Source organism: Dama dama, chromosome X (genome assembly GCF_033118175.1).
Source record: "Dama dama isolate Ldn47 chromosome X, ASM3311817v1, whole genome shotgun sequence".
Lineage (NCBI taxonomy): Eukaryota > Metazoa > Chordata > Mammalia > Artiodactyla > Cervidae > Dama > Dama dama.
The window spans coordinates 8970936-8997552 of NC_083714.1; the positions used below are offsets into that span (position 1 = coordinate 8970936).

At 50.0% G+C, this 26617-nt stretch overlaps 1 protein-coding gene and 2 pseudogenes across 1 annotated transcript; 2 read left to right on the plus strand and 1 right to left on the minus strand.

Annotated features, from left to right (window-relative positions):
• The window catches only part of LOC133052178 (histone-lysine N-methyltransferase PRDM7-like), a 42940-nt pseudogene extending 34899 nt beyond the window's left edge, over window positions 1-8041 (plus strand).
• A 4303-nt stretch (window positions 8042-12344) lies between these two features.
• Window positions 12345-13748, plus strand: LOC133052279 (heat shock transcription factor, X-linked member 3-like). Its single transcript, XM_061137083.1, has 2 exons — window positions 12345-12827; window positions 13221-13748. Exons 1-2 carry the CDS (start codon window positions 12345-12347, stop codon window positions 13746-13748), a joined length of 1011 nt encoding a protein of 336 aa, XP_060993066.1.
• Window positions 13749-15369: 1621 nt separating this feature from the next.
• On the minus strand, window positions 15370-20032 carry LOC133052180 (protein EOLA1-like; annotated as a pseudogene).
• Window positions 20033-26617: the final 6585 nt, after the last annotated feature.

Below are 26617 nucleotides of genomic sequence, written 5' to 3' on the forward strand. Positions count from 1 at the left end.
CTTCATACTTATTTCACTCTCTTGTCATACATATTATTTGTCATTGGCATTATCATTTTCCTTTGCAGATCTCACAATTCAGACACAACTTAAGTCCCATGCCTAATGGAGCACTGCAGTCATCAGTTTTGAGAAATGGAGAAGCCAAAACGCACAAGACTTTGAGCCACTGGTGTTGGTGAATGAGAGGGTGTGTGTGATTCGTGTGGAAGAGAGTCGCATACCAACATGGCAATACTGTCTGAAAATTGACTTGATGGACGAACACATGGAGAGCACATGCATGGACTGTAGCAAGTGTGAGCTATCACTATGAATGAAGAGCACAGGTACAGATGTGGAGTAGGCAGAAGGAGGACACTAGTGGGTTGTTTGTCTTGACCTCTTGCCCTCTACCCCATTGTAGTCTAGTGAACTCCCTTCTATAGCACGACTATCCTTACAAATGTCCCCCAAGCCTGGCAGTGGGGCCCCTGAGGGAGAGATGTGTCCAGGCCCCCTGCTGGAGTCCTCGTGGCCACAGAGCAGGAGACAGACACAGGCAGTAGACCAGGTCTTCGCACATCCTAAAACTGACTGGGACTCAAAATCGACAAAAACTGGGAGGGTGGGAAGGTGGGACAGGGACTTCCCACCCACAGGGAAGGGTCAGCCACTGCTGATGCCTCTCCCCTTCCACTAGGGGTTGGGGAAGGCTGCTGGCCTTGGATTTGGAGGGCCGAGAGGACTCTCCAGCCAGGGAGTAGGGGTCTGGGGCCAGATTGAAGTGCAGCCCCTGATGCAGTCACCTCCTGTGGCACCAGTGGTCCCTGGCAGATGTCCCCCATGCCCAGGCAGTGCTGCCCCAGCCCCGTCGTCACTCCTGGATGTACCTTGCCTGTTGACTTGACCCCCTTCCAGACCCAGAGGCAGACCAGCACCCAGCAGGCCAACAGAAACGGGGTCACCTCCCAGTTGAGGGCCCCTGGCACCTCCAGCCCTCTGGAGAGCCTCAAGTCTGTTCCTGGAGAGGGAAAGCCCATGAGCATTGTGCAAGCAGAGGGCAAGAGATTGGGCAGTGTTTAGGGGGGCCCTTCCCTCAGCCCTGGAGTCTAGCCAGTTCCTCCGGTGCTTCTGAGGGGCTCGGGGCATGCCCACAGCCTGGAGTCCTTGCAGTCTGTGTGCCCAGAACCCCAGGAGGCCCTGCCCCATGCCATCCTCAGTGGGCCCAACAGCAGTCCCTGCCTCCCTCCCCAGGTGGGCAGGCACAGCCTGCTCTGCATCCCTGGTCTCAGGACTCCAGGGCCGGATCCCGGTGCACACCCATGTGCATGTACCTTTCTACCGACTGACTGCTGAAGACGATGGCCAGCTCTGAATTTCCATCATTTCCTGTCTCAAGCAGCTTTTCCTGTTGCTTGGGATCAACCAACCAATTACAGGGCACTTTGTGCCCCTGGTTATCCCTAAGCCTAGGCCAAGAAAGAGCACCTAAGATTAACCTAGGCAGTGCATCCTTCCCCAGGGCATTGATTTCTACACTGGTTTCTGATTTATTATGGGGGCCTAACTGTTTGCTTATATTGGCCTTTGGTCACTCTTGGCCCTGTTGTTTTTCTTTGGCTGGAGGAGGAGGGTGTTTCAGTATTTCTTATAGCAAAAAATAAAGCTGAACTATCATTCTGTGTCTGAATATATTTTCAAATATTGCACCTCCACAGTTTGCTGCCTTTTTCCTTGGTTTCAAGGGAAGGTTCTGGGTTTCAGATAGTCTAGTAGTACACTGTAATTGAAGACAACTTAAGAAATGGGAGAAAATTAAAATGTACTATGTCCTGTCATTCAGTATTAACTGCTGTCAGTATTTTGGAACATTTTCTTAGTTTTATAGTGGCATTTATATGTAACAATAATTAATTTTTGCAAGTTCAGGATGAACTTTTTCATGAATTATTTTTATTTAACATATAAGCTTTTTCTAAAATTTCTTCAAAAACAAGTACTTAAGTGCATAAAAGAAGTTTCATAATTTAAGAGTTAAATGGTTAATGTTTCCATTTTTCCCTATTAATGATTCAGTGCAATTCTTCTGTATAATCCTCTGCCTGACTGGTTATGTCCTCAAGATAGATTGCAAAGGGTAGAATAACTTAGTTAAAAATTCACTTTTCTACTGATTTTTTAAAAGTCTATTGGTCTAGAGTAGGTGGTTGCTACTCAAAAGTGTGCCCTCCCACCAAAATTCTAGTTTGCCCACCACCATTTACCAGTAGGTCTGATTCCTCCCAAAGTAAAAATCTTAACTTGCAGAAGGTCAAACAACTCAGAAACACTAGAGCTGTAACTTTATGGCCTACTGATCTTGTTTCAGATCAATGTAGAAAAGTTTGGGGACAATTAGTTAAGTCTTTGGGGGAGGATTTAATTCCCACCAATGTTAACTGTTTCCTGCTACCTCACCAAATTTGCTGGTAATTTTAGTAGTTCTGTGAGCTACATCATATTATCTACATATATGATCAGGTTATCCCCTGAAGAAGGGGGAAAGGCTACCCACTCTAGTATTCTTGCCTGGAGAATTACATGGACTGTATAGTCCACGGGGTTGTAAAGAATAGTATTAAAAGGTAAAAAGCTAGGACACTGAAAGATGAAATCCCCAGGTGGGTAGGTACCCAATATGCTACTGGAGATCAGTGGAGAAATAACTCCAGAAAGAATGAAGAGAAGGGGCCAAAGCAAAAACAACACCCAGTTGTGGATGTGACTGGGGATGGAAGCAAGGCCCGATGCTGTAAAGAGCAATATTGCATAGGAACCTGGAATGTTAGGTCCATGAATCAAGGCAAATTGGAAGTGGTCAAAAGGAGATGGCAAGAGTGAATGTCAACATTTTAGGAATCAGCGAACTAAAATGAACTGGAATGGGTGAATTTAATGCAGATGACCATTGTATCTACTACCGTGGGCAAGGCTCCCTTAGAAGAAATGGAGTAGCCCTCATAGTCAACAAAAGAGTCCAAAATGCAGTACTTGGATGCAATCTCAAAAATGACAGAATGATCTCTGCTTGTTTCCTAGGCAAACCATTCAGTATCACAGTAATCCAAGTCTATGCCCCGACCACTAATCCTGAAGAAGCTGAATTTGAACGGTTCTATGAAGACCTACAAAACCTTCTAGAGCTAACACCCAAAAAAGGTGTCCTTTTCATTATAGGGGACTGGAATGCAAAAATAGGAAGTCAAGAAACACCTGGGGTAACAGGCAAATTTGGCCTTGGAGTACAGAATGAAGCAGGGCAGAGGCTAACAGAGTTTTGCCAAGAGAACACACTTGTCATAGAAAACACTCTCTTACAAGAACACAAGAGAAGACTATACACATGAACATCACCAGATGGCCAACATCAAAATCAAATTGATTATATTCTTTGCAGCCAAAGATGGAGACACTCTATTCAGTTGACAAAAACAAGACCGGGAGCTGACTGTGGCTCAGATCATGAACTCCTTATTGCCAAATTCAGACTTAAATTGAAGAAAGTGGGGAAAACCACTAGACCATTCAGGTATGACCTAAATAAAATTCCTTATGATAAAACAGTGGAACTGACAAATAGATTTAAGGGATTAGATCTGATAGAGTGCCTGATGAACTATGGACAGAATTCTGTGACATTGTAGAGGAGACAGGGATCAAGACCATCCCCAAGAAAAGAAACGCAAAAAAAGCAAAATGGCTGTCTGAGGAGGCAGTACAAATAGCTGTGAAAAGAAGAGAAGTGAAAAGCAAAGGAGTAAAGGAAAGATATACCCATTTGAATGCAGAGTTCCAAAGAATATCAAAGAGAGATAAGAAAGCCTTCTTCAGTGATCAGTGTGAAGGAATGAGGAAAAAAACAGAATGGGAAAGACTAGAGATCTCTTCAAGAAAATTAGAGATAGCAAGGGAACATTTCATGCAAAGATGGGCTCAATAAAGGAGAGAAATTGGATAATAAGGAGAGAACATGGACCTACCAGAAGCAGATGATATTAAGAAGAGGTGGCAAGAATATATAGAATAACTGTACAAAAAAGATCTTCAAGACTCAGATAATCACGATGGTGTTATCACTCAACTTGAGCCAGACATCCTGGAATGTGAAGTCAAGGGGACCTTAGGAAGCATCACACAGAACAAAGCTAGTGGAGGTGATGGAATTCCAGTTGAGCTATTTCAAATCCTAAAAGATGATGCTGTGCAAGTGATGCACTCAGTATGCCAGCAAATCTGGAAAACTCAACAGTGGCCACAGGACTGGAAAAGGTCAGATTTCATTCCCATCCCAAAGAGAGGCAATGCCAAAAAATGCTTAAGTTACCACACAATTGCAGTCATCTCATATACTACTAAAGTAATGCTCAATATTCTGCAAGCCAGGCTTCAGCAATATGTGAACCGTGAACTTCCAGATGTTCAAGTTGGCTTTAGAAAAGGCAGAGGAACCAGAGATCAAATTGCCAACATCTGCTAGATCATTGAAAAAGCAATAAAATTCCAGAAAAACATCTACTTCTGCTTTATTGGCTATGCCAAAGCCTTTGACTGTGTGGATCACAATTAACTGTGGAAAATTCTGAAATAGATGGGAATACCAGAATATTTGACCTGCCTCTTGAAAAATTTGTATGCAGGTCAGGAAGCAATAGTTAGAACTGGACATGGAACAACTGACTGGTTCCAAATCGGGAAAAGAGTACTTCAAGGCTGTATATTGTCACCCTGTTTATTTAACTTAAATGCAGAGTACATCATGAGAAACATTGGGCTAGATGAAGCACAAGCTGGAATCAAGATTGCTGGGACAAATATCAATAACCTCAGATATGCAGATGACACCACCCTTATGGCAGAAAGTGAAGAAGAACTAAAGATCCTCTTGATGAAAGTGAAAGTGGAGAGTTAAAAAGCTGACTTAAAGCTCAACGTTCAGAAAACTAAGATCATGGCATCTGGTCCCATCACTTCATGCCAAATAAATGGGGAAACAGTGGCAGACTTTATTTCTCGGGGCTCCCAAATCACTGCAGATGGTGACTGCAGCCATGAAATTAAGTGACACTTACTCCTTGGAAGGAAAGTTATGACCAACTTAGATAGCATATTAAAAAGCAGAGACATTACTTTGCTGACAAAGGTCCATCTAGTCAAAGCTATGGTTTTTCCAGTAGTCATGTACCGATGTGAGAGTTGGATTATAAAGAAAGTTGAGCACCAAAGAATTGATGCTTTTGAACTGTGGTGATGTAGAAGACTTCTGAGAATCGCTTAGACTGCAAGGAGATCCAACCAGTCCATCCTAAAGGAAATCAGTCCTGAATATTCATTGGAAGGACTGATGCTGAAGCTGAAACTCCAGTACTTTGGCCACCTGATGTGAAGGGCTGATTCATTTGAAAAGGCCCTGATGCTGGGAAAGAATGAGGGCAGGAGGAAAAGGGGATGGCAGAGGATGAGCTGGTTGGATGGCATCACTGATTCAATGGACATGAGTTTGGGTAAACTCCAGGAGTTGGTGATGGACAAGGAGGCCTCTTGGACAATTCTGAAGTGACTGAACTAAACCGAGATGATCAGGTTATCTGCAGATAAGGTGTGCTCACTCAGTTGTGTTAGACTCTGTATAACCCCAAGGATTATAGCCTTCCTGGCTCCTCTGTATATGGAATTTTCCAAGTAAGAATACTCGAGTGGGTTGCCATTTTTACCTCCAGGGCATCTTCCTGACCTAGGGATCAAGCTTGTGTTCCCTGCATTGGCAGGCGGATTCTTTACCACTGTGCCACCTGGGAAGTGGTGCAGTGTTAAAATTGAAAGAAAGTAAATGTGCATCTTCACTGATTAAAGGTTCAGTAAATCAGAGTAAGCACATCCCTTGTTGACTCAGGGGTAAAGAACCCACTTGCCGATGCAGAAAACTCGGGTTCCATCTCTGATTCTGGAAGATCCCCTGGAGTAGGTAATCCACTCCAGTATTCTTGCCTGGGAATCCCATGGACAGGATTCTGGTGAGCTACAATCCATAGTGTTGTGGGGTAGAACACAACTAAGCAACTAAACAACAAAACAATAAAAGAAATCATACACGTTGATAATCCGTGTGAGGATATGATACATTCCTGTTCTTAAGAGTATGTTCACACCATGTGATTGTGGGTATTACTTTTGACACTTAAAAAATTTGACTGTGTGGGTCTTAGTTGCAGCATGCAAGATCTTCAGTGAAGCATGTGGGCTCTTATTTATTAGTTGCAGCATGTGGCATCTAGTTGGCTCACCAGGAATTTAAACTGGGCCCCCTGCATTGGGAGTGTGGAGTCTTAACCACTGGACCACCAGGGAAGTCCCTGACATAAGTATTTTCTTTATTTTGGAAAATAATAGTCTGCACTATTAGATTAATGGGCTTCCCAGGTGGCACAATGGTAAAGAATCCACCTGCTAATGCAGAAGATGAAAGAGATGCAGGTTCTGTCCCTGGGTGGAGACGATCCCTTGGAGAAGGAAATGGCAACCCACTCCAGTATTCATGCCTGGAAAATTCCATGGACAGAGGAGCCTGCTGGGCTATAGTCTATGGGGTCTCAAAGAGTTGAACATGACTGAGTGACTGAGTATGCACACACTGTTAGGTTAAGAAATAATCTTTCCCAGTCTTTTTCCTTTAAACATTGGAATCTGATTATGAATTTGATGAAAAGTCTATACCACTGTCGAGGACTTGTATGGGTTTTGTAACCCAGTGTCCATTTTCCTTCTCTTTGTACTGATATACTGTCACTCTGGAAAATTGCCCCTTTCCTTTTCTCTAGGCCATTGTGATTCTGAGAGAGTTGACTTCACATTTGATTCCAGAAGTGTGCCTGTGGCTCAGGCCTGGTCATTGGAGGACCACTTTCCTCCAGTTGTGGTGATATCAACCAACCAGTGACATTGTGGTTCTCTAGGGGACGCAGGCTGGCAAAGGACAAAGGGGGAGTTGGAGCAAGAAGGCAAATTTCAAGGACAAAATTCTGGATTCCAGCCATGCCAGAAGACAGTGGCTGTCAGAAGGACAGACAGCTGAACTTCACCTCCCAGGGCTTCCAGGGCCTCATGTGGCTGTGGATACACAGAACCACAAAGGTCAGGAGCCTGACACAGAAGCCTCCAAGCTCACAGACTGTGCCGGACCTCAGCCCCACATGGCCGAGCATCCTCCAAGCCTGCTGACACAGAATGTGGAGGGGGGGGTCAGAGAGGTCTGGCTCTTTCCATCTGTCTCCACGCAGTCCACTGATAGGGGGGTGGCGACCCAGAGGACCCGTCCATCACATGCAGTCTGTGGGGAGGTCAGCAAGGAGGAGGAAAGGACAGCGGGAGAGAGGCACGTGGTGAGTTCCAAGTCACAGGGCACCAAAACCCTGGAAGCACTGAGGAGGGAGGGTGGGTTCCCTGGCTTCACAGTGCAGTGACCAGGCTCTGGTTCTCTCCCAGTATAGATGGGCACTGTCCTGGGCTTGGCTTCACCCATCCCCAGTCCCCGCCCCACCCCTCAGCTCCCGTGCCCATCCCTGTCATTCCAGGCATCTCTGGAAGTGCCAGGGCTCAAGATGAGGACCTTGAGAGAGGACACAGGGCATCCCAAGGTCCCAGAACCTGCTGTCATCCCAGGGCAACTCTGGTGGCTGCATGAGCACAACGTCTCAAGGACACTGGAGACTTGATATAAGGGGCAGGGCCTCAGAGACTGGAGAGGAGATTCTTAGGTTCTGAAGCAGTTTAGGTGAGGACCCGGATGGAGAACTTAGGGGACCCCTCAAGAGGAGACTTTTAAGTTGCCTGTGTCAAACCATCCTGGGTCTGACCTTTCTTGGCCAAGGCCCATGGTCCTGATCTGTTCCCCTGTGTCACTCCTGTCTGTGGTTTGATCCCAGGCATCATGCTTGTGGTCGAGATGAGTGACCCGAGTAAGCCAAGCAAGGCCAAGGAAGACCTTCAGGACCCAGGCGAGGCCCAGGGCCCTGTGGAGGTGTAGCTCTTGGGGTTTGAGGCAGTGGAGGCTGCATCCCCCTCAGCCTCCTCTGCCCCTGGGGAGGGCAGCCACTCTGCCTGCTGTAAGTTCCTGTGGGGTCCGCAAGCCTAGGCAGAGACCAGCAACTGGCAAGTCATGGTGTTTCTGCTCAGAGTCAAACAAAGTGCTTTGGGGGCCTTCCCACCCCTGTCTGCAGTGGTGACAAGGGAGGAGGAAAAGGGGGCCTGAGTCAGAGCAGCAGCCAGGCGATCCTTCCCTCTGTGACTGAAGACTGAATGGATAGCCTCCTCAGAAGTGAGGGCCTGGGCCAGTTGGCAGAACCACTGTGTAGCATCTTTGGGTTCCTATTCTCTACAATGACATGGAGATTCGTCTCTGCTTTCTTTAAAAAATTTCCAAACTTTGATAGTTTAACAGAAGGCTAAATAACCTTTAATGTCCTAGTTTGTGAATGATGAGGATCAAAATGTGTTTGTGGTTACCCAGTTCAAGTACAAGAGTTTTGCTCTTTTGTAAAAGAGACTGGGCACTCTTCCATTTTGATTTGTGACCCTGAAAGGGGTACATTGGAATTGGAATTAGAACTGGTTTGGAAACGTGAGCTTACTTAGTAGCAATATTGATGGGGAGAGATTTAGATACTAATAAAGGTGATCATAGTGAATTCATGTTACTGTCCTTTTTGGGTATCAGTCTCAAAAACTAAGTTATCTCTGTTTCTTTGGATTTGTCTGGGTTATTTAAGGGCATAGCAGACAATTAATCTGAGCCCTGTGCCCACTGGCTCATTTATTCCGAAGACTTTTGCTGAGCCTCTGCTCCCTGAAAGGCCTTGTTAGCAGTGGGGACACTAGGAGAAGCAGGACACGCCCCACTCCTACAGCAATGGTCTAGGAGCCAGAGTCACACGGGGAAGTTGGAGAGACATCCCCTAGTCCCATAGAACAAGGCAACACAGGGCAAGGCGGTGGGGCTACAGGAGGGACACCCTGGGGTTTGTGCTTGAGCCAGGGTGGTCTGGGGCTTTGGGAAGCTGGGTTCCTTCTGTGGGATGTGATTGTGATGAGGTTGGGTGGTGGCACCCCTCAGTACTGCATTGTGTCTTGGGGGTGATGGGAACGTCTGAAATGGATCATTGCTGTGAGGTGTCCTTTTGCATCTTGGATAAAGCCCAGAGAGATCTCTTTCTGGGGCAGGAAGGAAGGGGCCCTGGCTCTCGTCACATTGCTGTTGACCACAGGGGCAAAGGATGTGTTTTCCACCCCACATCTGCAAGGAATCCTGCAGAACTTTGGTCACACTCCCTTGAAGTGATGCCCCAAAAAATCCATGGAACTGCCCTCTCTTTCCTGGTACCGAGGATCCAGAACCTAAGGTGTTATTGAGCTTTAAATGATCTCTTTTTGTAATTGGCCATTAATCAACAACTTGATCTTTGTTGGGGCTGCAATGAAGGAATTTAATGGTTTGGATGGAGGACAGGCTGGGACAGAGGCAAAGAGTGGCTCTTGCTTTTCCTGGAGCAGCTTTCTCCTGCTGGAACACTCCTCAACAACCAAATGTAACAAGCCCTCTAACTGGAAATGGGGCTGCTGGGGTAGCTAAAAGGATAAAAATCTGCTTGCATTGAGGGAGACCTGGGTTCAAGCCCTGGGTCAGGAAGATCGCCTGGAGAAGGGCATGGCAACCCACTCCAGTATTCCTGCCTGGAGAATTAATTGCAAGGACAGAGGACACTGGTGGTCTACACAGTCCATGGAGTCTCAAAGAATTGAACACAACTGAGCTAATAACACGATGGTCCACTATGGTCTAACTGGAAAAGTTAACTAGTTTTATTTATGAATCATGATGTTTGGCTGATTAGCTATTCCACATCCTATTGAAGTGCATATTCTCTGACATGGCCTGGACCACAAAGCAATCAACCACTTCCCACAGTGGGGAGTGGAGGAGTGTCTGCAGGCAACAGTGTGAGAGATTCGTGCCCCACCATCACAGTGCCAACAAAGGCCAGGCCCTGCCAGCTGCACTGCGTCCCTCAGGCGTACCCTGCAGCCCAACACATGGGGCTCCTCATACCAGCTGTGGTGAGGGTGGGGAGCAGCTGGAGGGCCTCTGGGCTGGGGACATCAGAGTGGGGACGCCAAGGGCAGGGGCAGTAGAGCGAGGCTGAAAAGGGCAGGCCCTTGACGTCATGAGGGCTTGTGTGTGCACAAAGCATGTGTCTGAGCCACAGCTGACAAAACTACTTGGTGCCACACAAACCCACTGCCAGGGCCCAAATGGTGCCTGGAGGAGGGGGACCAGAAAAGGCAGCTTCCTCTGGACCCAGGGAGTGAGGAGGGGCCCCGAGTTGGGGGGAGTGGGGGCAAGAAAGGCCATCTAGCCAGGCTGCAACAGATACCATGGTCTTCGGTCCCCTTCAGAGGAGCCAGGGTCCCCCACTGATGATCACAGCCTTTAGGGTCGTGTCCCAGTCAGATGAACTGACCTGAAGGAATGCTTTGTCAACCTGTTTAGCAGTGCAAAGGCAAGGGAGCAAGCACCAGTCGAGGCCTGCAAGCTCCATTCTGATCTCCAGTCCTCAGGCTGAAAGGCCCCTGGGCGAGCCTCTTACACACCCTCTTAGCTCTCCCCTTTCAGACACCAGGCAGTGGCCCTTACACTGGGCAAATGACCCTGCTGAGCAGCAGAACTTGGAGAACACTGTCTCTAGGGGGACAGTACCATAGGGTCCTCACACACGGGCCTCTCCAAGGTGCCGGTCTGTTCCCTACACAGTGATTTTGAAGAACAGTGTCCCACCAAGGTCAGAGAACACACATCTCCAAACCCACTGCCCTATCGCCCATGTGCAGTGAAAACAGGTGACTCTCACTGGAGTTTTGTCCACTCCCACACCTGGGCTCTCATCCATTTTCAAATACAGGTAGACAGGGGCTTCCTCTGGTCACATCTAGCTCAACAATCAGACATGTCTCTGGGAGTGAGTGTCTGCAAAGGACGCCCCTTGAAAGGCACCTAACCAGTGCCAACAAAACCATTCGATGTACCTGCCATCTGGGTAAGGGAGAACAGGTCCACAGAGACAGGGGCAGGGGCGGAGAAATCAGAGCTGGCTTTGGAGAGGACCAGTGAAATGCTTGCTTTCAACAGGACAGGCTGTACCTTGAGCCCCGGCTCAAGTCCTTCAAGGGGCAGGTATCCACAGACACCCAAGTTGGACATGGGAGGCCAGGATCAGGGGTAGCAGAAGCCCAGGCAACCCATTGATGAAGGAAACAGTAATTTTGAGGCAGCCTCCAAGGAGACTGAATTTGAGGCTCTGGGCAGGGGATAGGAGGAGCACACACACAGGTGTTCCCAAAGTGAGGACTCTAGGGCCAGGAGAGCAGTCTTTATGGGAAGAAATGGAAACTGAAGACAGCAGCCTGTGATCTGCAGTGGGATGGTATCTGGGGGTGGGCAGAGCTCGGGAAGCCGCAAGCTCAGCAGAGCACCTGGCTGTGCCCTCCTACAGGGCGTCCTGGGGAGTCTGTGTCTCAGGTGCTTGGGGAACAGTCAAGTGGAACCTGAGGTCCCTCTACTGTGCTCGAGCACAGCCCTACTCTGGGGAGAGCTCAGCTTGGGTGGCAGGACAACAGGACTCTGACTTTGGGGCCATCTGAGCGGGACCTAACAACTGGCAGCACCAGCCAGAAGACAACAAAGCCAGAAGAGGGGCAAGGCCATGGCCGGTGGGGTGGGAAGATGGGACCACCAACACAGGCTAGGCTAACCAGCCTGCTATGGATCCCATCTTCTGGGAGGGACAGCTGCCAGGGGCCCATCTGACCCCTGGGATCTCTCTCGGTGGTGGCCAAGCCGGGACTCGCCAAGGCCTGGCCCTTAAGCAAAAGCCAGCCACAGGCCTGCCCATTGGTAGGGAGGGGGGTGGGGCCAGGGGGACGTTTGTCAACCCATCCAGGGCCTGGCCCCCTGAAACAAAGCACCTGGCAGCAGATGGGAGCCTTTCCAAGCAACCTGAAACATACTTTTCTGTACTTTCAGACAAGAGATCAGCCGGGGATCCCATCTCTGTCACCAGATCCCCTCACCCACACTGAGACAGGGTTGCCTCTCCACATCACCTCTGTGACATCATGAAACTGTTAAGGAAGCTGACCACTTAATTGGCTGCCTGGCCCATGACCCAGATTCTAGGATGTCCAGAGAGTATTTAGGCCTGAACCCTGGCCTGAGCCCCTTCTGCCCTGAGCATTCACTGCTGGGGTAGAGAATGCTCCTGAGCTAGACTGGTTCCATGGCTAGTCAGAGTTCCCATGAGTCACACACGGCCCTGCTAGCCCCATTAACTTATGGGGAGCCCACAACAGGAGACCCCTGTGATTCCTTCTCAGATCCAAATGTTGATTCAGGGGAGGCTTTGGAGAAACAGGGTGACCAACCCGAGAGCCCAGATCCAGGCCTCCATGACAATCTGCCTCCACAGGGCCCGAAGCCAGAAATGGCCAACAAGGAAGAGAACAATGCCGTCCTCGGGCTGTCCTTCCCCAGGAAGCTCTGGAGGATCGTGGAGGATGCGGCCTTCACCTCTGTGCGCCGGAATGATGAGGGAGACATGGTGATCATCGAGGCAGATCTCTTCCAGACAGAGGTCCTCCAGCGCAGAGGTGCAGACCAGATCTTCGAGACAGAAAGCATCAAGAGCTTCATCCGTGAACTGAACCTGTATGGTTTCAGTAAAATCTCCCCTTTGGGTTGCTCTGCAGGGAAGAAGATGATGGTAATGTAGAGAGTCCTTCTGGGGAGGCTAGACTAGATAAGCTGAGTGCTGGACGGGTTTCATTTCCCAGGGGAACATTGTTCTCGTGAGAGGGTGGTTAAGGAAAGAGGAGAATACAAGGTCTGTCATGTTCCACCACCCCCCTTAGACAGGATCCACAGGGGTGACTCCAGACCCTGAGGGACCACTGAATGTCAGGGACCGCCAGTAACACCTCAAGTGAGGATGGCCCCGGGGGAGCTCTAGGGAGCAACATGCTAAGGCCTCATAACCTGCCAGAATGAAGAGACCTTGTCTCTATACATAGCCATGGCCAGGATGGTCATGGGGAAGAGGGCGGCGAGGAAGGCTTCTTCTCCCCCTTGCTGTCTAAAGTGATTCATTTTCTTTCAGATCTATCGCAACTCCAATTTTCAGAGGGACAAACCTCTCCTCCTGCAGAACATCCCAAAGAGAAAGAAGCGACTGATGGCGACCAGACACTCTCCTCAACTCCATCACAAACAGTGCACCCAAGAGGTGGGCAAGAAAGTCCAAAAGGGAACCCCACCTGCTCGCAGAACCCCCAGGCGACGATCATCTGGGCTCTCTCGCATTTGCTCTATGTGCAGTGTAGCTGGGCAGGCCGGGGTAAAGCATCTCCCCAGCGAGCAGGGTGGCCCCAGTGGAAAGGGTACGTCCGACAGTGCCATGTCTGTACCCCCAGCTACCTCTGGGAGGGAGAGTACAGGGCAAATGCCCGAGAGCCCCCTAGAGTACCCAGATTATGATTCAGTGATGGTTCTGTACAACACCTGTTATTCCATGCTGACAGCAGCCCTTTCCAGCAGAGCCCCAAATGAGGCCCCTGAGGCAGAGCAGGAGCAGGGAGAGTTCTCAGAGGTCCTCTGTGAGCAGGTCAAGGACAAGCCCCATCCCTGACCTCCCAGGTTCCTAGGGACACTCTAAAGTACTCTCTTGTAATCAAAAATTGATTTTTGGCTCTAATAAAGAGGTGCAAAACTACACAGGAGTAAATAAAGAATCGAATGAGAATGACCAGCCTGTGTTCTTTCTGTCTGTTCATGCTATTCAAACGGCACAGGGTGAGCCAGATGAGGCTGGAAGCCCATGCCCCATGCGGGCTTCAGTCTGGTCCACGTGGTCCCTTCTCAACAGAAGCAGCAGCATTTCATATGCTCGACCAAGGGTTTGGCTCACTAGCCGAGTGCTGAGGCCAGCCCAGGATGGGCTGGTCACTGGGCCTTGCCTGCTGCTCAGCAGATGGCTCAGCTGGGCTCCTGACCTTGGGGGTGTCACCTTTCATGAGTCATGCACCCTGAAGCAGAAGGGACTCTTCCTGGGTCCCCAAAGATGCCACAAGTTTCTGCTCAGCAGCTGAGCATCTCCAGCTGTTGATCCAGGGGCCTCCCTCAAATAGGCTGACCAGAAAGCAGGGTCACCCAACCTGCCAAGGGCCTTGCAAACACATGACCCCAAACCCAAAGACAAGTACAAGGTTTCCACAAGGTGAACACCAGCCCTTGTCGCTCTGCCCTCACAGGTGTATTTAGGAGCCTGTCTTTGGAAGTGAGGCAGCCAGGCACTGCATCCAACACACATGCTTTGTGAGCCAAGGGACACATTAGAAAAGGGCAAGGGTCACTTGCAAGGACAAACCACAGCCTGTTTATGGGCCTGTGGGCATCTCTGCCTGTCAACACTCAGCCAATCCCCCAGCCTTCCCCATCACCCTCTGGTCACTGTTCCAACATCGGGGAGTTTGGACCAGAACAGAAAGGGAAAAACACTAAGCGGTTTCCTAACAACACATTTCTCTCAACCATCCAGACACAGCAGGGCCAAAACGAGTGGCAATGCCATCTTATCGTGAAGGTCAAAGTCCTGGATATAGGGTTATCGTTATCACCTTTCTAAATTCCATATACATGTGTCAGTATGCTGTAATGTTCTTTATCTTTCTGGCTTACTTCACTCTGTATAAGGGGCTCCAGCTTCATCCATCTCATTAGGACTGGTTCAAATGAATTCTTTTTAATGGCTGAGTAATATTCCATGGTGTATATGTACCACAGCTTCCTTATCCATTCATCTGCTGATGGGCATCTAGGTTGCTTCCATGTCCTGGCTATTATAAACAGTGCTGCGATGAACATTGGGGTGCACGTGTCTCTTTCAGAGGAATTTAGAAAGGTGATAACGATAACCCTATATGCAGAACAGAAAAAGAGACACAGAAATACAGAACAGACTTTTGAACTTTGTGGGAGAATGTGAGGGTGGGATATTTCAAAAGAACAGCATGTATACTATCTATGGTGAAACAGATCACCAGCCCAGGTGGGATGCACGAGACAAGTGCTCCGGCCTGGTGCACTGGGAAGACCCAGAGGAATCGGGTGGAGAGGGAGGTGGGAGGGGGGATCGGGATTGGGAATACATGTAAATCCATGGCTGATTCATATCAATGTATGACAAAACCCACTGGAAAAAAAATAATAATAATAATAAAAATTAAAAAAAAAAAAAAAGTCCTGGAGACTCACGCTGAGTTCCGAGCAGCACCGCATGAGGAGTGTCCCAGACCCCCAACCTGCACCAAGTTGGCAGCACACCCAAGAGTGGGGCCAATTCAGATGGAATTAGATGGGCACATCCAGGGCGCAGCTGTGACTGGACAGTGTCACCATGTGCAGGTCTCTTGGTCACCTTCCTCTCAAGAGACCAGCCTGGACAGGTCTCCTGCCCAAAGGGGATCAAGTGCTAGGCGATGTCCACCTGAAAGATGTCCTTCCCACCCCTCCCAGGGACGGGCTGCAGCAGCCGGTGGGGCTTGGCAAACACAGTCAGGTACTTCTGGAGAAGGTCGGGTAGCAGGGCTTGATCCTCCAGCTCCTCTACCGCATTGGGATCTAGGTTTTCTGGGCACAGCAAAGTGTCCCCAATTTCCACGAGACCTATGTGCAAAGAGAAGGAGGACACAGAAGGAGGACAAGGTGATTCAAAGTCATGCCTGCTGGAGACTAAGACCATATCATGGAGGAAGCCCGAGGTGAACTGGGTCTTCTGGATGAGCATTTTCAGATGGGCTCCCCTTGGTGAAGGGAATTCAGTGTGAAGCCAAGCCAGTGAGGGAGCAAAATAAAAGGGAGAGGCCTGGTGCTCCACAAACCCACCAGGCCACGGGCAACTCTCAGTCTGACCACTGCAGGCCACAGGGACAGAGCAGGAGGGCTCTGGTGGGAACCAGCAGACATCAGGTTCCCAAGGGATTTACCAGCAGAGAAGTGCTGCTTTGGGGCCTTACCCCTGGGGAGTCAGGGGTCTTGCTCAGGCCTGGCTGCTGGCAGTGTGGGTATTAAACCCAGGCTGGGTGCTTTACTGACTCTCATGGTCTCTGCCGGGCACACAGACACACGTGGGGACACACACACACACACACACACACAAAGTGCCATGTGCAGACCTGGATCCGCGTCTGCTCAGAGCACAAACGGGGACTGAGGCCAGGGAGGTGGTCAGGCACCTCATGCCATTGTCTCCCAGCCAAGGGACCCTCACTGTTCCTCTGAAGAAATCTCAGCCCCTCCCCCACCAACTGGTTCAACGGAAAACAAACGATCGTTTGGGAAAGCAAGCTGAGATCCAGGGCAGCACCGGGGGGCATGCAGGCAGCGTGGGGCAGGGCCTCACTTGCCCGCGATCACTCTAAGGCCGAACTTGTCCCTGTCCTGCAGCAAGGCCTGGATCTGGGTGGGGCTAATCCCCAGCCTCTGCTCCAGCAGCTCCTTTCAGGCCACATCCACCCAGTCCCAGTGTGCGTGTGGACGGCCAGGGTTCAGTGCCAGTGGTCACATAACACAGGCTGCCACTGCCTCTCCAGGGGCTTGACACCATTTAAGATGAAACTTGCATAAGGCTGTCAGAAGAACAGACAGCTGCACTTCACCTCCCAGGGCTTCCAGGGCCTCACATGGCTGCAGATACACAGAACCACAAAGGTCAGGAGCCTGACACAGCAGCCTCCAAGCTCACAGCCTGTGCCAGACCTCAGCCCCACATGGCCGAGCATCCTCCAATCCTGCTGACACAGAATGTGGAGGGGGGTGGGGTCAGAGAGGTCTGGCTCTTTCCATCTGTCTCCACGCAGTCCACTGATAGGGGAGTGGTGACCCAGAGGACCCGTCCATCACATGCAGTCTGTGGGGAGGTCAGCAAGGAGGAGTGCAGGACAGTGGGAGAGAGGCATGTGGTGAGTTTCAAGACAGAGGGCACCAAAACCCTGGGAGCACTGAGGAGGGAGGGTGGGAGGGTGACCAGGCTCTGGTTCTCTCCCAGTATAGATGGGCACTGTCCTGGGCTTGGCTTCCCCCACCCCCAGCCCCTAACCCCAGCCTCCACCCCATCCCTCAGCTCCCGTGTCCATCCCTGCCCATGCTCTGCATATCTCCCATCTTAGACCAGTGCTGATGAGGGTAGATCTGTGATAACCAATATGTCCTCAGTCCTGGGGCTGCCCTGGACCTCAGACTGCCCTGCCATGTACCTTTCTCATGCCTTTGGAAACCACCTTCCTCCCAGCCATTCTCACACCAACGCCTCCACTGTCATCAGATGCCCTGCCCACTGCCCAGAGCATAGAGAAAGAACATCTAAGAAGAGCAGGAACCTCAGGATGGGTGCACTCCCTGTCCTCTCCAGGGCCTGGGACAGCACCATGCAGGGATCCCAGAATTCAAACCCCATATAACCCACTAGGTTACTGTCACCTCGTTCGATACCTGAGGAGGCACCAAGGGATAGAGAGATACCCCATGACTGTAGGGGAGCTGACCACACACACCTCCATCCTCACTTCTTTCCTTGTACCTGGAGGGGGTTCCCTGTTCACTGGAGGGGGTTGGATGCAGAGGAGCAGAGCCATAGGCCTGAACCTCATCAGGGTCTCAGCACCTGGATGGAAGCCTCTGTTTCCACGTGGCTGTGAGGATGGGGACATGGTCCCAGAGGCACCCAGCCCAGAGCCTCCCAAGCCTTTCCTTCTCTGAGCACAGCAAAGCCACAGTTCTCACAGGCCCACGAGGCCCCACGTGGTCTCACTCCTGCCCTGGCAGCCTGCTCTCCTTGCCCCTGGATTCACCCCTGGCAGTCATGAAGGCCGTCCTTCCATCCTTGGAACATTCCAGTCTGTTCCTACCTCTGAGCCTTTGTAGGGTGTGAGGAGTCACATCATGTCCCCTAAAATTCAGGTGCTGGAGTCTCAATCCCAAGTACCTCAGTGTGACCTTACAGACAAAGGAAAGGTCTTCACAGAGCTGATGGGGGTCAAGTGAGCTCAATAGGAGGGACCCTCCCCTAATAGGACAGCTGTCTTCATACAAAGGACATATTTAGAGACAGACAGGCACACAGGAGAACTGGGGTGAAGAGGAAGGCGGAGCTCTCCAAGCCCAGACACTCTCACCATGGCCAGCAACGCCCTGGAAGAGAGAGGGGAAGAGATGGGACAGACTCTCTCCACAGCCCTCATGACAGCCAACATCAGCCTCGACCTCGGCTGCCGGCCTCTTGAACCAAGATTCGTACTTTGAGCCACCGGGTGCAATCCTGATGTGACTGCTGGCAAATGAATACAGAGGGTCAGTACTGTCTGGACATCTCTCCGCTGGGGCAAGAGGGGAGTGGGGGGATGTCTTCTTCAGTCCCAGGACCTTGGGCACATTCCTCTTTGTCTGCACAACTTCATGTGTATGTTTTCACCTTACACGGTGTCTGTTTTCATCTCACAGTTTCAGGGATCCAACAAGTTACCGATGCTTCCCCCTGATGGAAGGGAAGTGAAAACTCATTTTGCCAATACAGCCACTCATCATGACCACACACTCACTGAAGAGCCATGCAGGAGGAGGCCTGGGGCAAAGAACGCACACCCGAGGTACTGACACACACCAGCAAATGGCCTTCTGCAAAGGCATCCCCCATTTCCACTCCACCAACCACAGGCAAGGGTGTCATGTCCTCATGCCATGGCTGGCCCTGGGCGTCATCATTTGGTTGAACCTTTGCCCACCTGCTGGGTGACAAAGGGTCACACTTTTCACTGGGTCTGACTTGGTTCCCAGGGAGCCTGGCTGGCCCCTGGGGCTTGACCAGTGCTATGTCTTCTACTGGGGTATGTGACTGGATCCCAGGCTTGCCCAGTTTCCACCATTCAGTTTCTCAGCCAACCCATCCCCTCTTGGGTGCCTCCAAATCTCACCAATGTGGGTGGAATCCCTGAGCAAGAAGGGGCTCAAGTGCTTCTACCACTCAAAGCAGAGGGTTACTGTTTGGTGGCCAGAGGAGAAAACACACTTCCGCCTGCTTGACTGGGCACCTTCACCTGCACGAGGACCAGAGGAACAGGAAGAAAATCACGTGACAAAACACCAATCTTGGACAAGCCACCACGGTCTTCTCCTCAGCAGAGGCCTCATACCATAGGGACCCAGGAGGGCCCAACTGATGTGAAACACACATGCAGGTTCCCTCAGGGTTGGTTCTGCTCATCACAGCAGCTGGCCTGTCCTCACATGGCTGGGCAGGGACCCCATGATGCTTCAGCCCACAGCACAGAAACCCATCCCCCAGGAGTGATGGTGATTTACAGCCCAGGAGACCCCCACAAGGAACCAGAGAAAATGACTCCTCTCCTGTCACTGCCACTCTGGAAGGATCCAGGGGTCGCCGTAGTCAGTCAGCTGCCCTCCATGGACTCCTGGTTGGGCCCCACCAGGAGGGGAACCGTGAGCAAGCAGCTGAGCCCTGCAGGGTCAGGCCTGGGCGGGGGTGGCTCGTAGCGGGTGGGTGGGGCTCGCATGAGGTCACAGTCCAGGGGTGGAATAGGAGCCTGGAAGGAGGTCGAGGACACCCTCACATGTGTCCCAGGGCATTACCAGGACACACAGGAGGAAAGAAAGCAGGTGGGGACTGTGGCCATAGAGGGGACCTGGAGGTGCTGCTTGGCCACCTGGCAGTCGCTCCTGGTCCCAGAGCCTGGAAACCCCTGCCTGGAGGTACCCTCCGTGCATGAAACAGGTCCCCCCTTCCTGCAAACACAGCGAGTCGCAGGTGTTTTAGGATGGCTGGGCTGCAGCCACTAGGCAGGACAGTGGTCCACCACTGGGACCGAGACTGCTGACAGCGTCGGCTGGCCTCAGTTGCATCGTGCCCACAAACACTGACACCTGTCATTTCCGGTGTGCACGGCTGCCCATACACATACAGGTACGCATACACGCATTTTCGTAGTCACGTACGTACGCAGACACGCACGTATGAACAAAGGTGCATTCCCTCACTGGCCCTGTATGCTAGGAGACAAAACAGGACCTGCCACACTCTGAGGCACCTGGAAGGTCAGGCCAGGAGGAGCCTCCAGACCGGCGGCCGGGAGCAGGACCCAGAGGAGGACCAGGAAATGAGCGGCCGGGCAGAAGAGAGGGGCAGAGGCAGGAGGAACAGGGCAAGGAGTCTGGGGCTGAAGTGTGGGAAAGACCTGGATGAGGAGGAGCTTCTGAAGAAGGAGGCAGGGTGGGGCGGGGCTGGGGCGGGTGGAGCCACCGGAGGCGGGGTGGGGCTGACAGGATTGAAGTTGTGGGCCCAGGGAACCCGTGGAGAGTGGGCCTGTCCAGCTTCATGGCGGAGGCCAGACTGTGCCCTTTTGAGTCCTTGCCATAGGCATCCAGTCCGTGAGATGGCGAGAGTCAAAGTAACCACGACCCAGGGTCTTCAGCAACTGCATCTGAGCTTCAGAGTGGAACCCAGGGGCCAGTGAAGCAGGTAGAGGCGCAGCCTCTGGGTGCAGTTTCCCAACTCTGGGCTGAAAGCCCACGCTGGCTCCCCTCCAAGACACCCTGTGACTGCCGGCCCAGTGCTGAGCAACAGTCTATCTGTTTTTATTTTGTTTTGTTTTGTTTTTGCAGGTGTGAAAGAAAATCCTCACTGTGTTTCCTGCTGCCCCTGGGACCTGAGATGTCTCAGAGAAAGGCAGTTTCACCTTCAAAACCGTTTCCTGTCCTCTTCCTCTCTTCTGGGGGCTCAGCCCACCCAGGGCAGCCACCTGACTCTGCTCCTGAATGCCGCCCTGCCTGCTGTGTCCCTGCCTCCCCAAGTGCCTGATCAGAGTAAATGCTCCTTTTCCTGTCCCCACTGCTACTAGCTGAGCTCAGGCCTCATGGCCTGGGGCTGGTGCTGTCAGCTTACGGCTCCCTACTGGTCTGGACCCCTCTTGTCTCTCCTCCTCCAGCCACTATTGCACACACCATTGATTCTGTGTCACACCACAAGCACATCTGTCCTCAACTCCAGATGGAAAGCACAGCGGAGCCCTCTCCTATTTAAACCCCCAACCCATCCGTGGTACCCTGGGGTGCTTCCAGTGGTCCCAGGTCTCCTTCCTTGTTGCCCAGCACTCTGGTGGCTGTCCTGGTCCTGGGCTCTGTGCAGAGCTCATCCAGGACCCCACACTTTCTCATGCAGTTCTTCCCCTGGACTGCTGACTCCTCTTGCCCTGCCCCTGGACCTCTGGCTCCTCTTGTCCTGACCACCTACTGTCCTCCTTCCAGGCACAACTGTAACACCCCTTTCTCCATCTGCCTGAGTGTCAGGCATTCTCATCTGGGAGTTCTGGGGCTCCCTACATCTTCCTGCTGCCAGCCCTTGCCCCCCTCTTCCTCCCAGACTGTGGCTGCTGTGCACAAGTCTGGACTCCCAGAGGGTCGCCAAGACCCAGGAAGGCAAGGTCAGTGTCTCCCTCGTTCCTGTTAGCTGGGTACCCACACAACTGCTGCTGCGGGAATGTTGAGATGGGGCAGTGCTTTCCCTTCCAGCAGGTAGCCTGCTGTCTCCTTGCAGAAGCCTCCCGGCCACAAGTTGAGGGTCAGGGGCTGCCACCTGAATTGGAGGCCTCAGCACTGTGGGGACCCAAGTGATAACCACACCCAACTCACTCATGCTGGCGCCCCACTCCTCGCCTGAAGACTGGTTACCAGCTGCCTCCAGACACCCCAGGCAGATCTGAAATGGTTTCAGATCATGAGGAAGGGTCCTATGAACAGTGGGTGGGCTGCTGCTGTTCCTCCCGCATCCTGGTTTTGAACTAGACCTTGCCTAGTGAACTGGACACCTATGAAGTGTGGCTAGTGATGGGGGCAGCTGTGAGGCCCTGCTCCATGGCATTTCTCTGCACCTGTCCCTTCCCTGCTGCTGACCCCAGCTCTCCTCACATGCCAAGATGTGAGGACTGAGCCATGGAGAGTGCTGCCTCCCACCCCACCTGGGTCTCTGAAGCTTGATGCATTTGTTCCTGCTGTACTTTTGCAGGCAGCACTGACCTGGGACAGGCTCAACCCAGATTCTCGGTTTCCCTCGTGTGCTCCTTGGACGATGTGGTTTCCTCTCTGAAATGCCTGTTTCCCATCTCTCCGCTGAGCTGTGTGTCCTTTCTGTGCCGAGTTGTGGGCACTTCTTGTGGGGTCTGGGTGCTCATCCTGCCCTGATGTTTGTATTGCAGATTTGTCATCTTCTCTTTGCAAGCTAGCTATGGACTCAGTATTTACCTGGTGTCTCGGAGCCATAAGTACCCCACAGGTCAGCCTGTGTCTGTCAGGCCCTCCCACTGGGGGCCACCGTCCATCCCCAGGCTTGGCACCTGGGGCGAGCAGTCCCTGAGGAGATGCTGCCCTGGTGTCCAGCACTCCGCCCGTGAGAGAGGGCTCCTTTACATCCGTGTCGGTCCCTCGGTACCTGCCTAGCTTTGGTTCTGGGCCCTAGACCCCACATGCAGGACAAGCCCAGGGGCAGCCATGTAGCTCTGGGAAGTCAGCCAGACCTACTTCTCCTCTGTCCCCAGGGTAGCTCTTGTCGACTGCACCCCTCTCCATATGGCCCAGAAGGAGGGGCCAGCCTGAGAGCTGGATGTGATTCTGATTTCATCTCAGCTCTGCTGCAATTCTTTGAGAGGACGTGGCACGCATGGGTCCTGCGGACACGGGTGGCCACTCTGCTGCCACTCCTCAGGGTGCTGACTGCCCAAGGGATGGGGCACCACCCAGGGGGACTGGGAGACCTTCTGTGAGCCTCTGATGGTGCCCTGCTCGCTTTCACATCACAGGCCTTTATATCACGTCTGACCCGGGAGTGGGAGATGCTGGTTTCCACGTGTCCATCACTCCCAAGCTCTGGGGTCTACATGCCCTTCACTGTCCTCCATCTCGGCAGGTTGGCCACAACCCTGGTGCCACAACCTCCAGCACTGGAGGTGTCTTCTGGACACCAGACTGCAGCCCACAAAATGGATCCAGCTGTTTAGTTTGCGAGAATGAGGAGCAGGGAGGGTGGACTGGAGTGTGCATTGCCATCCCATACTCATGGTGATGAAAGGTTGTTGCTGAACGATAAGACACCGGGATTCTTGGCCTCCGGAGGAGACGAATTCAATCCAAGGCCAGAGACGAGGCTGGATCGCTCAGAGCTTTTGTGTAATAAAGTTTTATTAAAGTATAAAGGAGATAGAGAAAGCTTCTGACATAGGCGTCAGAAGGGGGCAGAAAGAATACCCCCCCCCCCAGTCTTTAGCTGTAAGTTATATCATCACTCACAGTCTGTTAATGAAAAGAAAGGAATGTCTTAGAATTTAGAATGGCACCAGATAATTCATCCCTGGCCATAAAATGATCGACTTGAATCTTGTAGAAGGGCAGATTACCAAACAAATAGTTTTGTTTACATAGATTAGGGAACAATATCTGAGTAAGTAGGTTGGACCATTTGGCGGAACTTACAGAGTCTGGGGTAAATTAATATAGCTTTATGATAAACATTTCCATAAAAAAATGCATTGGTTAACTCAAGGTTTGAGAATAGTTAGCGTCAGATGAAACCCGGTGTCATGGCAACACAGCATTTTAAGAGAAACCTCCTTTTAAATTTGTATAGAGAAGGAAAAACATATCACTGGTTTGTTTCCTCCTGCCGCTTAAGAGAGATAAAAATGTCTGGCACTTGCAGCCTATTTCCTCTGTTTGGAGACCCCTAGCCTTCCTGCCTGTTACCCTCTCAGTGAGAGGACTTCAGTGAGTGGACTCTCATGCGCTGGGCAGGAGCCCCATCCGGCTACCCTGTGAGAACTTGTGTGCCCACCGTGGTGACTTGGCCAAGCACAGAGATGGTGTGAGGAGTCAGGAGCAGAGGCCGCCCATGAGGCACCACCAGAGGTGAGAAGATTCTCCAGGTCATGAGTAGGGCGAGTATCCCCCTCTTTTTCTGTGTGTATATATCACTAATGGTTTCCCAGGTGGCACTAATAGTAAGGAACCTGACTTCTAATGCAGAAGTCATAAGAGATGCAGGTTCGATCCATCAGTCAGGAAGATCTCTTGCAACTAGGCATGGCAACCCATTCCTGTTTCTTCACCTTGAGAAACCCATGGATCGAGAATACATGACGGGCCACAGTCTGTGTGATGCGGAGTGTCAGGCAGGAGTGTAGTGACTTAACACATGAAATATCACTTTAACAGATTGCTAATATGTATAGTACACCTGTCCCTTTCATATACTGTCATTAACATGCTCAGCAAAACAGTTGGTACAGTACAGCATAAAAACATATCCAGTTCTATGTGCTTCTTTATGGACAATGTGATTACCAATTCAACCTTTTTTTATGAGTCTATTCATTTTATCCAGTTTTTAAAATTGTTTTAGTCACTCTATTATTCTAGCAATTTGACTGCTTCACATAGCTTGAGACTTTTGTTGACAGAAATATCTGTCCTAAATACCTACAATTCCTCTTTATTTAGTACGTCTAATAGCAATGGCATCTTATTTATTCTCATTTCAGTAACTAAATCTTCTTTTTGATTGTTTAATTTACCTAATATTCTTTTTACTAATTTTGTATTTTTGTTCAATCTTCTCTATTCTTTTATTATATATATTATTGTATACCCATACAAATATTTGTTGATTTCCTCTTTCTCCTTGCTGTGAATTTAGATTTTTTTTAAGCTTCTGAGGAAGACATTAGCTTCTTCACAGGATTGGAGAGCTTTCTTTTTTGTAAGCTTAAATTTATATGGGTTCTTCTTTTGCTGTATCTGATGACCTGCTACATTGTGTTTTCATTTTGATTCACCTCAGAATATGTTTTCATTTCCCCTGTGAGTTATTCTTTGCCTCATCAGGCCCTTTGGAATGTGTTGTTTAATTTTCCACACATTGCATTTTTCAAATTTTCCTCCCATTGTTGATTTCAATTTACATATTTTACATGCCAGAGACCATATTTGGTATGAGTTAAATTATTAATGGTTGTCTCATGGCTTACTATAAACCCAATTCTCGAGAATATTCTGGAGAATATTCCAAGTGCAGTTGAGACAGATGTGTATTCTTCCATTCTTTTTGAGTGGAATGTTCTGCACATCTGTGTTTGGTCCATGGGTTTGTATTGTCATTTAGGTTTTCTCTTTCCTCAGCGGTCTTATGTTCTCCTTAAATTATTTGGATATTTATTGTTGAACTATGCTTCTTGCTCATGTTTTGCAGTTTTTACATGTCATGTTAGCCTAAAGGTAGAGAAACAATTCAAATATTAGGTAACTCTAACTCTTTGATGATGTGAACTTGTGTGTGTGTGTGTGTGATAAACACATATATCATTAATATAAAATATGACAAAATATATAATTAATATAATCATTAGAATGACCGATGCTGAAACTGCAACTCCAATATTTTGGCCCCTTGATGTGAAGAACTGACTCATTTGGGATGACTCTGTTGCAGCGAAAAATTGAAGGCAAGAGGAGAAGGGGACAACAGAGGATAAATGGTTGAATGGCATCACCGACTGAATGGACAAGAGTTTGAGTAAACTCTGGGAGTTTGTGATGGACAGGGAGGGCTGGTGTGCTATAGTCCATGGGGTGGCAAAGAATCAGATATGACTGTGTGACTGAACTGAATATATTTAATGTCATTTGTTTCATATCATTTTTTATTTAAAGTCTGTTTTCTCTACTATTAGTATAGTAACTATGGCTCTTTATTGCTTATTATTGCATAAAATTTTCCTTACAATGAAATGTTGAAAATCTATTCAAATGTAAGATTTGTCCCTTTGACAGTCTATAGTTTCCATATTAAAAAAAATCCTTTATCCCATTTTCTAGTATACCACCTTATTGTGTTGGAGTTTTTTGTTATTTCTTTTACTAAATAGATTTTAGAGTGATTTTAGGAAGTAGCTCTTAAAATATTTTGATTGCTGTTGACATTTTGATATTTCGATTGCTGTTGTTCACTCATTTAGTCATGTCCAACTCTTTTGTGACTCCCTGGACTGCAGCACAACAGGCGTCCCTCTCTTTCGTTGTCTCCCATAGTTTGCTCAAACACATGTCCATTGAATTGGTGATGCCATCCAACCATCTCATCTTCTGTCACCCCCTTCCCCTCCTATCCTCAATCTTTCCCAACATCATGGTGTTTTCCAAAGAGTTGGCTCTTTGCATCAGGTTGGCAAAATCCTGGAATTTCAGCTTCAGCATTAATACTTCAAAAGTATATTCAGGGTTGATTTCCTTGAGGATTGATTGGCTTGATCTCCTTGCTGTCCAAGGGACCCTTAAGAGTTTTCCCCAGCATCACAGTTTGAAGACACCAGTTCTTAAGCTCTCAGCCTTATTTGTGTTCCAATTTTCACATCTATACGTGACTACTGGATAAACCATATGGGTTTG